Genomic DNA, 13,613 nt, shown 5'->3' on the forward strand with positions numbered 1-13,613 from the left:
GCCGGGGGCGCAGCCCCGCGCCCCTCAGGCCCCGCCTCCAGCGCACACCCCGCCCCCTCGGGCCCCGCCCCCTGCTCTGCCCCTTTAAGCGCGCGCGGGGCGGGGCCGCGCGCTGTCACGTGCGGCGGCGGGAGCGGAACCTGGGCTCGCGCCCGCTCGCGCTCCGGCTCCGGGGCAGCGCCCGCGTGCGCGCGCCCGCGCGCGGCTGCTCGGGAGCGCGCGCCCCCGTGCCGGCCATTCCCCCTTCCGCCCCGGGGCCGCGCGCGGCGGCGGGAGCGGCGGGAGCGCCCCTTCCTCCCCTGCCGCCCTCCGTCCCTCGCTCTCGGCGGCTCCCGGCGGCTCCCGGCGTGCGAGCATGGAGCTGTTCCAAGCCAAGGACCACTACATCCTGCAGAGCGGGGAGCGGGCGCTGTGGTGCAGCCGGAGGGACGGCAGCCTGCAGCTGCGAGCCGGTGAGACCCCCGCGGCCGCGCCCGCCGCCTGCGCGGGGAAGGGCGGGCTGGGACGCGCCCGAGCGCCGGGGCCGGGCGGGGGCGGCGGGGCCGGCGCGGTGTCCCCGGCGGTTCGGTAGCGCTGCCCGTCGCCCCGCAGCTCGCAGGAGCTGTCCCGGGCCGCGGGAGGTCACGCGTGTCCCGGTGCCCCGGCTGGCGCTGCTGTGCCTCTCCGTGCGGCTGTTTCCCCGCAAATAAAGCAGCGGGGAGCGGCTCCGCGCCCGCTGTGACCCGGCTAGGTGCCGGCGGCCAAAGGCAGCCGGTCGTCCCCGGGGAGCACCGCTGCCGTGAGGGGCCGTGTGGGGCTGGTGTCAGCCTTACGTAAGGGATGCTCCCGGTGCACGGGCATTGCGTCTTGGGGCAGATGTGTCCCGGGGTCGCCTCGTCCAGGAGAAACTGAACAGGTGGCTGCCCTGGCTAGGGACTGGGGGATCTGTAAGGTCCATTCCAACCCTTTGACGTTCTGTGATTCTGTGGCTTCTAAAGTGCTTCTGAATTTTTCAGTGATCGCAGGCTGTGCAAGTGGCAGTCGCGCAGAGCTCCACTGTGTATTAATATAAGACCGAAGGGAAGGCAGCGTGAACAGAAATTGAGCTGGAGTTGTGTAAAAGGGAATTTTGAAAGAATGGTAATTACCCTGTCCTACCTAGGAGTAAAGGTGTCTCTAAAATAAAACGCCACCCTTGCTTTGTGTAATGTGTGCTCCCTGCCCATGGCAGGAGGTTGGAACGAGATGGTCTCTAAGGTCCTTTTCAAGCCAAACCATTCTAAGAGTTTTCGTTGTTCTCTGTGATTCTGATATGTAGCTTTGATGTAAAGGACCACGCTGACCCTGCTTGTATGGGAAAGAAACTCTAAGTAGCTGGGTGTTTCACCAAACGTGTGGTAGGCTGCACAGATGTTACTAACAGCTTTCTAAATCTGGCATCTGTGTTATGCCAAAAAGGTGGCTAAATGTGTGTATGACCGGGTTGGCTATCTGGGCACAGTAGGCTTTATGAGCTTCTGTGAAAGGCTGGACAATCCTTAAACATAAACATCAAATATCGTTGTTATCTGTGTTTTTTCAAAGAACTGTTTTTCATACTGCACTTTCTTGTGTTATGTTTTCATCCTTGAGTTGTGTCTTCTCAGCACAATTTGTTTGCATCTCTTAGATAAAATTGCAGTCTGTGTCAAGTTAGAGTGACTAATTCTTGTCCACCAACTTCACAGCAATACTTTGATTTGCAAGTGACCTTACAAAATAATTGGTGTTAAGCTAGCAGACAGTACTGCTAGTCAGTGAAACGTGTGCTTCACAGGGGAGAAAACCTCTCGGGTTTAGGTTTGTGATGGTTACAGCCATCTGCATGGGCTGAACGGTCTTCCTTGACCCACAGTAATTAAAACACCAACTAGTGATCCGTAGTTCTGGAGATTAGTGTTTGATAACTTTAACTTTACAAACATCAGTGCCTTGCTTTCATGCAGCCATTGCTGTGTTTTTTCTTGGTGTCCTTTAACCTCCTGGAGGCTCTGCCAGTGCCCAGCAGTTTGTCTGCCTGCTGTTCCAGCAGCATTTTGTCCCTTGCCTGCCTCTGCATTTTCAGGCAGTTTCCATGTGATCCCTATTGTGTGTGACCTGCAGATTAACGAAAGGTAATGTGATATTGAAGTCCCCTGGCCTGCTCAAAACTCTCAATTGTTAGCAGTGCTTTCCCATTTCCATGTGTTTGCAGCTTTGTTTTTCCAGCCTTCTCTGTGGATCATCTTCTTGACAGCTGACTCCAGGTCTGTGAAATGAAATACCTTAGCAGGTTGAAAGTAAGCCCAAGAAAGAAACAGTTCTTTCACGGGAAGTGTTTCTTGGATCAATAGCTCTTTCTTGTATTAAGACAAAACTGCATATCCTCAAGTTTGCAATTTTATTACATTTGACCATTTATTATTGAGGCCAATTTCATGCCCGGAAATGAGCAAATGGATTTCTGTGTGATGAGTCACTGCCGTGTTAAAAAAAACAACAAAGTCATAACTTGTGTTCATTGACATGTTTAATAATCTGTCAAAAGGCTGTGATCTAGCTGTGTGTCTCTGCTTGGTTTTGGAGCCCTTGGTTTTAAAAATTCTGTCTCACAGAGGCTGCTCTGAATTAGTCTTTGCACACTCATGGGTTGAAATAGATAATACTGGTAAACCTTGCAAATCATTACTTGAGAGGGTAGGTCTGAATCTAAAGAACTGATGCTAAGCTTTAAAGTATTCTCCTCCCTCAACTATAAAGGCATGTTCAGAAATATGCCAATTTTGAGAGCTGACCTCTGAATCATGGAGATAACAGCTTGAATTAAAAAAAAAAAGGCAAATAATCTTGGTAAATATTTGCCATAAGCAAAGTCTGAGGTTGGCCCTCGTTTGAAGGATGTCAGCCTGTGTTTACAAGATGTTTCTGGTTTTTTTATTCTCTAAAGTGAAAGCACTAATGAGTCACCTGCAGGAAATCCATGAATCACTTTGGCATCATAGAGATTTTTTTTTTAAAAATTTGTCTATTGAGAGTGTACTTTTTTCAGTGTAGTGAAAAAACATGTGCTGTTCAACCATGCCTTAAATGCCTTACATCAGGTCTTGGTCAGGATTTCACTCTTGGATTACTTTGTTTATGCTTTGTGTGGTTCCTGACTAGTAATTCTACACAGATTAGAAATATTTTTTTATTCATGGTGTTTGTATAAATTTTGTTTATATTTTCATATGTGTACATATATATGTGTGTGTGTAAAGGATAAAAAGTGTTGATGACACTGAATTCTTCTCACCAGTTTTAAAAGCAGTAGAAGTAGTGAGACTGTTATGGTGTAAAGCTTCTATTATCATTGTGCTGGCCTTGATAATACTCCAGGCAGTAATGCCAAAAAAGATTGGGAACAGTTGCTACTAAAACTATTTCTTGTAATTGTGGTGATTCCCACTGCTCTGGAGGAAAAAACCTGCAAAATATTTTGAGGGATACACGGATTGGAATTAGTCTAACACAGCTTTTGGGGATGTCATGCTCAAAGACTCCATTGCCTCTGAAAGAGTAAGGTGGGTTAAGCTTTGTTTTTCCTCTGGAACTGTAAACTAGAGGCAGATGAGCATTTGTTTGTTTCAAGCAAACACTTTAGGAATTTATTGTTACAGTATTCATTTTCATCTGTTGAAAATGGTTGTGAGTCAGCGACTGAAGCAATGCACTTTAAATACTTTCAGTGAGGGATGTGTTAGCAGAAGTATTTTCAGAGTAGCAGGGGCCACATTTCAGGTTAGGTGTCTTAGTCTGATAGTGTGACATCATCTCTGAGTCACAAATCATATGGCCATCTAATATTCCAGCTGTGTGCTTGCCTTACTCCTCAAAGGCATTGCAGGAATCATGTAGAAATGACTTGTCAGAATTCCTGAGCTGCTCTTCATGGCTGTAGACTGGAGGAGGAAGAGCAGTTCCTTTGTGGAAGCCTGGAAGTGCTCAAGTGAAGGCTGTGAGCTAATGAATGGTGTAAGGAGTGATGCCACTGCCACCAAAACCTGTATTGCTAAGTTTAAGTCTGCAGAGCAGTCCTAGACGTGGCTATGAGGGGTGACAGCCTGAGTGTGAAGTCATGCTGCTGAATTATTTCATACAGAACTGCCTTCCTGAATTTCAGTAGTATGTCTTGGAAAGTGCCTATTTATTCTGGGAAATGAATTCCACAGGAGGCTGGAGCTTTAGGATTTCAAGTTACTTCAGAAGGAACCTCAAGCTGTTTTTTGACACCTTTTTAGCTGCAGTGGGTGCTGCACTGTTTCGCACCCTGGCTTGCTCATTCTGTTCCTCTGTTCCCTCCTCTCTCTTGGTTGTCAGCACCACGTACTTGTGGCGTATGTGACAAGCCAGATGTCAGACCTGATCTGCATTAGCTGCAACCCAGCGAGGATGTAGGCTGAAAAAATCTGCAGCACTTGGGTCCCTGTTGCTGCTTTTGCCTTCTTGTGAAAGAGAACAGAGGGGACCAGGGGAGTGGGCTGGGCTGCTCTGTGTCCTTCCTCTGATTCAATATTGCATACATTAGTCACTGTTTTAGCTCCTGACTCTGAGGCGAGATCTTCCTATATGTTTATCAGACAGAAATTATTTTCTACCTTTTATAAGTAAAATCTACTTTGTAATTCCATCCATGGTTCTTTTTATAAAACATAGTAAACCTAAAACTGAGACTTAAGTGGGTTGATAGTGTGTTAAAGCCTAGCCTGGTGAGAATTAAATACACCTTGAGGTGAGGTGTTTCTTTACTTTCCTGTTGAGTCTTAGCAGGTGCTGAGTTGAATATGACAAGGGTGTTCCCCTCTCTTTTTATTTTTTCTCCTTTTCCTTCTGTGAAGAGTTCTAAAAATGCCAAACTTGTCCTAACTTAGATGTGTAGATTTCTTGGAATTCCTGTCCACGCTGAAATGACCCGAGGTTTTAAATACAGGAAAAACTCCTAATGTTTCATATCTTGATATTCTGGTGTTGCTGGTTCTTCTTTTTTTTTTTTTTTTTTTTTTTTATTCTCCTGGAATTAAAATAAATCTAATTCAAGTGGATTTCTGTGGCTTGTAGTTTGCTGGCAGAGGTGACTCATCTTTGATCTCATGAGTTAGTATTAACTTAATATTGAGTAGGAAATTGCAGACTAACTGTAGCTAAAATATTTAGAACAGAGGGTACTGATTTCAATTAAGAAAGGTCTGCATCTGTACCAAGGGCTTGTGGTTTTTTCATGAGAACACTGTTCTTCTTGTTAGGTTGTTTTACAGTTTAATGGTGTGGGTGATATTTCAGCTCTATGTGTAAGGAAACATGAAAACTTTTGTGATTTTAAGTTTTAAACTCTGAACTGCAGGACAAGGCAGCCACTTGTTTGATGTGCTGCTTGTGTTCTTTCAAAACAACTGTTGCAGATTGGAATGGGATAGAAAATAAAGTAATGGGAGTGGAGTCTCAAGAAGAGGAGAAATTATTGGTTGTGTATCTAGAGGAAGAATTTGGAAATAGTGCAGAAACTGTTTTTTATTAAAGCTTGGCTTTGGTAAACAGGAATATTAATACTTAATTATAAGTTGCATTTTCTTGCTCCAAACATCTTCCCCAATAAAAACTGGGAGAGGACTTTTTTCCTGAAAAGCTGAACCCAAATGAATGAAATAGCACTTGAACACTGAGGTTTTCCTTTTAAGGCAGAAATCTTACTTGAATAGAGCCCTGGAGCAGTGTTTGCTGAGTCTCTGAAACGCTGAGAACAAGGCCCTTGAATATGCTTTGAACTGGAAAACAGAATTCTGAGCCAAATTTAAAAGTAAATGACCTTGCCCAAGAGGTAGCTGCAAGATGTAAATGGCAAATATGCTGGGCTGTCATTAATTGTTATCTTTCAGTTTTTTTCCTTGTCTGTTTCTCAGTTAAGGAAAAACAGCAACTTTTGCACATGTGGATGATGGTTAAGTGTTTCCCTATATTTGCATGCCTTCCAGTAACATTTAAATAATATGTTGCTGCTCCTTGTTATCCGAGTAGTCAAATTGGCCCCAATGGCTAAAAAAAAAAAAAAAAGGGAGGAATATGGAGGGGGGTAATGGCTTGAAATCCTGTCTGTTCCTGAAGCGCATGCCAAATTTTTGAGTATAACCCCCATATTTAGTGTTAGAAATGGTTGTTTCCAATCCATAGCTCTTCTTGTGCTTTGAGACTGATTAGTTGGACAATCAGAGGGGAAGGTTAATTATGGCATCAGAAGAACAGGTGACAGTGAGGGAAAACTTTACCTTGCTTCAACTTGGCTCACACTGTAATTCTCTCATGGCTCTTAAGGAGCATTAGCATAAGTCAGCTCAGTGATTAGTAAAACAAACTAATTTCCATAATTGTGAAATCCTTCTGCTCAGTAAATGTTTATATTTTAATTTTTTGAGCATAGAATAGCTTTATTGTGCTCTTCTTTCAGTATAGCTGTAGCTGAGCAAACTTTTAATAGACAGTCTTCAGAATGAGTGAACATAGTGTTTAAGCTGTCAGTTTTGTAAGTAGGTTTGAATAAAATCTTTCTCCTGCCTGATTGATAGTTTCCTTCTTGCAGAGTAAATAGGATTTAAAAAAATGCAGACAACCTACTGCTTTCTTAGCTTTAAGGATATATCCTCAAACAACTTGAGCTTTGTTGAAATACCAGCTAAAAATGGGAATAAATGTGTGTTGGTGTGGAATAATATTAATTAGTCCAGAGTTGTTGCTTTTGGAAGGATAAAAGATACTTTTTCCTTTTCTGTTTTACTTCTGAGAAAATATGTTTGCTAACAGAGTTCAGCAATGTGAGGAATAAAAGGAAGCTCTAAAGTTAAAAAGAAAAAAAAAAAAGCCAAACCAACCAAGCAAAAAACCAACCCTCTGAGCTCCAGTGGCTTGGCACTTATTTGCATTTTAAGAGCCCCTGCTGGGCGGTTTTCTGAGTGGTATTTACAGGTTTGTGGAAGGGATGTGAGGAGCTGATTCTTATCTCAAAGGGTTGAGATGCACATCACAGCTTGTTGCATATATTTAGCCATCAGTGGTCTCTGAAGTGGGGTGCACACAGCTTGTGGGTGCTCAAGGCAGTCCATTGGGGGTGTGGGAAGAAAATACTTTGTACCATTAATAAAAATAAACACTGTTTTAAAATAACGTTTATTTCACCAATTAAAAACGTCTTATCATTTGTATGTTTTATAATACATGCAATATAAATCATTTACATGTTCTAAGGGACAAATAAATATACGTATTTGGGATATGTGCTGATTTTGTTGGTGTGGCATTTGATGAAAAAGTTTGCAGGCCCCTGATGCACAGGGTCAGACTCTGTTTGGGGCAAACACTGGTGACAGCAGTTTGTTTCCACTTCCAGCACAGGGGTTCCTTGTGCAATTCCATGTAACACTGGACACTCTCCAGACAACTGAACATTTTCCGTATGTTTTCCAGTTTCCCAAGCAATGCCTGGTGACTCAAGGGATTTTCTGACTGCACCAGAATACAAAGAAGTATTTCTTTATCAAGATGAGTAGTAGGGATTCATTTTTTTAGTTGCTTTCTCTGGGACTTGCATCCTGCTTTGGCAGCAGCACTGTAAATGCTATCCCCGCTGCTTTAAATGTGTCCCTAAATTGTGCTTGACCTGTTTGTGTTCATCTCTTTTAATGCTGAGATATTGAAGGGAAGTGTCCCAATAAAACAGGTGATTACCTGAAGGCATAACTTGTTTAAAATTTGGAGGAGAACATACAAGTAAATTAAATTAACACTTCACAACAATTAAGAGCTTGTAATACTCAAATGTCTTAATGCTTCATCTTTCTGCAAGTTGCTTAAATACAGTTTTAGAAATCAGTGTTGAAAGGAAAACTCAATTAGCCTAAGTTTTATTTGCATAAGTAGTACTTTATTTCCTCCAGGAGAAAGAAGTTCAATTTTATATTCTTAAGTCTTCCCAGTTAATTTGTAATCTCTTAATCCTGGCTGAAATTCCAGAACACTATTCAAAGATGAACTGGAACTTGGAAGCAGACTTCCTTTTGAAAAGCCACAGGAGGTCATAAAGGTCAAATAATGCTAATAATAAAGTCTTGCAATTGTTTTTGATCTAAAGCAGACACAATTTAAAGGAAAAAAAACAACAAAAAACAACTGAAATATATTTTAAAATATTGAAGCTTCTTCCTGAAAATTAACACCTCTCATGTTAAAATTTATATTAGCAGAGCTGCATGATTTATTTTGGCTGTACATAGTGAGTCATTCTGCTTTTATTTTTTCTATATAAATATCTGTGGCTTGTGTTGAGTGGTGAAAATGATGGAGAATTAGTACTCTGTCAGACTCCAGGAAGATTTTTTTGAGAATTGACACGTGAATGTTCATGCTGATACACTTAGGTGTAACCAGAAGGCAATCCAGTGAGGATGTGTATGTTTTGTATTGAGCACACTGTCAGCAAACTCTTCCTAGCTTGAGGTTCACTCCCAAATGCCAGCAGCCAGGGACATGAGAGGTGTGTGTGCCCTCTGAACTGCAGCAGGGTTGGAAGAGAAACAATTACAGCTACTCAATGGATTGATCCAGGCAGTATGGGCTGGCTTCAGGTGATAACAAATTAAATCTTCTTTTCTTCCTGCCTTCTCCAGAGGAAGCTGCCAGCCTGCCTCCCCAGCCTTGCCTCCAGCCATTCTGTGTTGAGCAAGTGGTTTATCCCAAAGCAGTGGTTTGTTTTCTTATCAGAGTTTGTGCCTGACCTTGGATCAGTTCGGCTGGTGGTAGACTGCAGAAAGAGCCAGAAAGCAGTTTTGGGTTTTGATACTCTTCCAAGTATCACCTTTATCAGGGTTATGTTTGTGTAAACACAAAGAATTAAAGAGACTTTATCTGGTGCTGCACGGCTCTGCATCACTGCTGGTGAGCTCTCAGGGTGGTGGTGGTGGAGGAAGTCAATCACATCAAAGCTGGTTTTGTTCTGAATTTGTGACAGAACTTCTGTTGTGCTGCAACTGAATGCTGATACAATCACTGTGAATGGTAAAGGCATTGCAGTGGTCATTTATCTCTGACTGGAATCAGCAAAAAACCCCAACATTTGTTTCAGTAGCTTGAATTTATTTAGTAGGATAAGGGAATGAGCAATTTTGTACTTCAGGATGGAAACTTGGTGAACAAGTGTATACATCAGAGTGTTAAGGCCTGTCAAACACTGGCAGTTCTCTCAAATTCAAACACATTGAGGACAGCAGAGAATTCCTCAAGTCAGGGAAGATCTTCCATGGGACTCATCTCACTGCTCACAGTGATTCTTTCTGGACACAGCTTCTGACTTTCTGCTTTCAGGGACAAGGACTGTTTTGACACTGCTCTTTTATCATCAGCACAATACTGAAAGAAGTCTGTTTCAACATCACTGTGTTGCAGTTTAAAGCTGATAAGTCTTTATTCCTGGCTCTGTGAGGATTAAAGGAGGAGTAGTATGACATTGATAGGAAGTGAAGTTTGTGTGGGGAAACGAGTGACTATTGATAAGTTGTATTTCACATTATATCTCAAAACATTGTCTGTTTTGTCTGTAAGGAAAGTTCAGAGTTTCCTTTGATAGAGCCTTGTGGTGGCTAATTCTTACTGATAGGCATTTCTTTAAAAAATAAAAAAGAATCAAGCTTGTAATGAGTTCTTTCAGCATTCAGCAGTCAAATGTGGCCAGGTCTCATGTATGCTCTCTGTAAAACTTTGAATGGAACATTTTCACTTTTGTTCTGTATGGTTATTTTTATGACTTCCAAAGGATGTGGATACCTTCAGTAGCATGTAGCACTGTTTAACATCTTAGGCTGTCTCATAAATTCTGTAAAATATAATACAGTTAAATACACTTATTGTAATATATAATACACTTATATCTGTGGGCTTGCAGTTAACATTCCTGGATCTCTGAATCTTTGCTTATGTAATGATTTTAAATATAGAGTGGTTATAATTTTCAAAGATTCAAGATAGTGACTGGAGATTGCTGCTGCTAGTTTTACCAAATGGCTGCAAGGAAACAGCCTTGATCAATTTTAGTGTTAGACAGAAGTTGGAGGCAACTCTTTCCTATAGAGTGAATAGGAGTGCACTCAGCATGAAAGCCCATCTTTGGGGATGGATGGGGAAATGATATTTAAACCCTTATTTTGTTTGGTTCATCCATTTCTTATTTCCAGAGTGCACTCAGCAGGAGCAAGAGGTTCATGTTGGTATTTACTGTAATGATATTTATTCAGCATGACTGGGTGTTGGCTCTGAGCTATGGTTGTCACACAGGAAACTAAATTCTGACCAATAACAAAATTCTAATCAGGTTGGAACCAAATATGCTTTATTTAGTTTAAAAAAACCCGCCTTGCCTCTGTGCTGTCACACATAATTTCCTATAGAATATTCTCTAGAAATAGTGTAAGAAACCCAAATTTAATGATGCTGTCACCAAAAGGAAGTCAGCGTGATTCCACAATTGGTGTTTTTTCACAGCCTGGAGGCTTCTTTGCATCTAGGTTTTCTTGGACACTGAAAAAAACATGGTAATCCCCTTATATATTGCTAAATGTCTTTTTTTCCCCCTATGCCCTGCCTTCCCCATGGAAATTTTTCTTCAAGTAGTCAGCCTTTACCATTGGTAGCTTGATAATCACACTGACCTGAGAGCCAGTGGTGCCCAGCTGGTGGATCTGTATTTGCTGCCTTTAAACTCTGAAAGTGGAATATGCATTTGATTCCAAATGCATTCTCTTCTCTTCCAAAGCTTGTCTGTACTTAAAGTTTAGAGCCATTTCTCATTGTGTCTCTGCTGCTGGGGTAGTAGGATTCCTGTGGAAGGCTTGGATTTTTTTGGTGCTGCCTCTGTCAGAGGAACCCACAAGAATAATAAAACATCTGTGTAAGATGTTCTGTTTTCTTATGTCCTTTTACAGGCAGGTCTAAAATTTTGTTTCCTTGATTCCTCTAGTTAAAACAAAATGTTGTTTCCTTACATTTTTATCTCTTGTAAACTCCTAGAGGAAGGCTCTGGATAGCAAGTGAGGTTTTCTTGCTAATACTTTATCACAGCAGGAAATCGGAGTTTTAGAAAGACATAGAATATCTTCTAGATTACTAGGCTTATGGTTTGGTTCATTGATTTGGTTCTTTAAATTCCTCCTGCTTCTGGCTTTGTTTGCTGCTTGATATCACTGGCTGGTGGAAATAGGAATTTAAGGCTAAATTCAAATTTCAAAATCAAAGATAAAACTAATTTCAAAGATAAATTCAAAGATAGCCATAGGTAGACAAAGTGTGAGACAATGCAGCTGTAGAAGAGTCCCTGGGTTTAGACAAAATGGGAAAGAAGGTGGAAGGTTTGGGAATGAGCAAGGCTGCCTGCATTCCTCTTTGCTGCTAGTGCAGATTTCCCACTGAGCACTGAGATTCTCCTGTGTGTTATTTGGAGTGAAACTGAGCTCAGGCTGTTCTAGAACTTGTTTTATATGAGCACAGATGTGCCAGAGGATCCAAGATGTGTTCAGGTGCTTCAGCAGGGATGGAGGGCACGTGAAACCTCTCATACCCACTTGCGGGGAGCGGTGGTCTCCAGGACAGTTTGGATGGATGAGAGATCTCTGAAGTCGGGTTGATATATGCTGTTTATTAGAAAGGGCGTGGGTGCAAGGGTCCTGCTTGGAGCTGCCAGGCGCAACTCGTGGCAGGCCCAGGGGGAGAGGGAGAGAGAAGGATGGGGAAGCGGGACAAAGGAGCCAGGGCAGGGAGCAGGGACCAAGAGAGAGGGGGGGAGAACAGGAACCAAGAGAGCGTCCGGTCCCTCGGGCACACCTTATCAGGGGGCTTCAAGGTGGGCTGGAACAGGACTTGGGCCAATGGGGTCACAGATACCTGATACTTCAGGGGAGGGTCACAGGTGTGGGATGAACCATACATTGGGGGGTGAGACAGAGCATTCCATTTGACCCTTGGACCTATCTGCAGGTAAAGGGCATTGTTTAATCAGAAAGGGGGATTGCTTTCAGCCTGGATATACTATTGTTTTCCAGTTATTCAGTAGTCAAGGTTTGCTATTTCAAATCTAGTTCTCATCTCAATGTCTGTATTTTCCAAATCTTTTGCCAGGCAATCATATTTATAAGGTTTTCCTATTTCATCTTCCCCAACACCCACTGTCACTGATTTCCTGATGCTCAGCTGTGTTAGTCTCCCTAGGAAATTCATTTGATTCTGCCATGATTCACACAAGCTTCTGTGCAGCTCAAGTCACTGTCCAGAGGAAGGAAGAAACAGGAATTTGGTCCGGCGTGGTTACACACATTAATTGCAGCCCTGCATGCTGCTGCAAACATTGCTTTAAATTCTGCTACTGTGGGCTATTAGTTCTTGCTTATCAACGTCCAGGCATGTGTGATCCATCCCATTTAATGAGTTTATTCCAGATCTACCCTGACTGCAACTGTTTCTACTGTAGCTCATGGAAATGCCTGTATTTAATGAGGAAAATAGCTGAATCTAGTACTATTAAATGTTATACTGGAAGCTGAGAAAACCATGTGTGTTCTTGGAATATCAAGGCCTCAATTCTAAATGTTTCAAGAAGGATTCGGTGTTTTAAAACAAGGGTGTAAAAAAAAAAATCATACTATTAGTTGTCACCTGCAGATCTCAGTTTTACAAGAGGAAATGAAGGTATTGTAGATAAAGTGTTTATGTAGATGATTTGTACTCTTTCGTGAGCTTGTTCTTTCAAATGTTCATCTGCTTACACCAATAGCTAAGTTACTAAATTTGTCTGGATGCTAAAAGTGGAGAAGCTCTTTTTACCTTGGAACAAGTGTGTTTTGGTAAATAATAACAGTGTAGAAACCCTCTTCTCTCCTACGCAGATATTTGCTTTTAATTATTTGTTTTCACTTTAAAGATTTGAATTAGGAATTTCCTTCTTTCCCCCACTCTCAAATCCTTGATCAGGTACTGTACCACAGTCAGAAACTCATTTTCTTTTTGCTTTCTCTTCTACTTCCTATGTGGTTCACTGGAATTTGTTAAGAGCAGGAGAACTAGAAACCTAAACCTTAACTTTGTGTGCTTTGATATTCCATGTACTTGTGGAGAGTGTTTTAACAGAAGAGGAAGTGTCTGTGTGTGTGTGTTTATAGAAAGAGGATGTGAAAGTAATAGTAATTGGATACAAATGGGAGGGAGCTGGGGATGAAAGTCAACATCTGCTGGGTTTTGAAGCTGTGCTGCTAACTCAGTGACCTCTATTCAGTTTCACTACAGCCATGTAAAATTTTGCTTACGTGAAAAATTCTAGTGGATATGAGAAGAATTACGCCTCCATTAAATTCAATTACTGCCCCTCAAAAATGTGGAAAATATCTGTGGTAGGGCTTTATGTTGGAAACTTAGTCATTTTTTCATACCTGCTTGGTAGCAAGCAAAAATGGATGTGTACATCATCTTATTATTGCTGGAATTGTTTTACATTTTCTGCCCTCTCAGGTGGGGAAAGTGGAAAGGGTGACTGTTCAGTTTAATTGTCCTGTCTG

The 13,613-nt window shown here is 42.2% G+C and overlaps 1 protein-coding gene across 2 annotated transcripts in view; it reads left to right on the plus strand.

The window, feature by feature from the left end:
* Nucleotides 1-224: 224 nt before the first annotated feature.
* The window catches only part of INPP5F (inositol polyphosphate-5-phosphatase F), a 39,645-nt gene continuing 26,256 nt past the window's right edge, over nucleotides 225-13,613 (plus strand). The window contains exon 1 of one of the 2 annotated variants that reach the window (XM_068198212.1): nucleotides 225-452. In XM_068198212.1, coding sequence (XP_068054313.1) covers nucleotides 356-452 — 97 coding nt within the window. In that variant the 5' untranslated portion in view covers nucleotides 225-355. Of the gene's footprint in view, nucleotides 453-13,496; nucleotides 13,567-13,613 lie in introns of those variants that run through there. The other variant, XM_068198211.1, reaches the window with a different exon arrangement.

Source organism: Anomalospiza imberbis, chromosome 8 (assembly GCF_031753505.1).
Source record: "Anomalospiza imberbis isolate Cuckoo-Finch-1a 21T00152 chromosome 8, ASM3175350v1, whole genome shotgun sequence".
NCBI lineage: Eukaryota > Metazoa > Chordata > Aves > Passeriformes > Viduidae > Anomalospiza > Anomalospiza imberbis.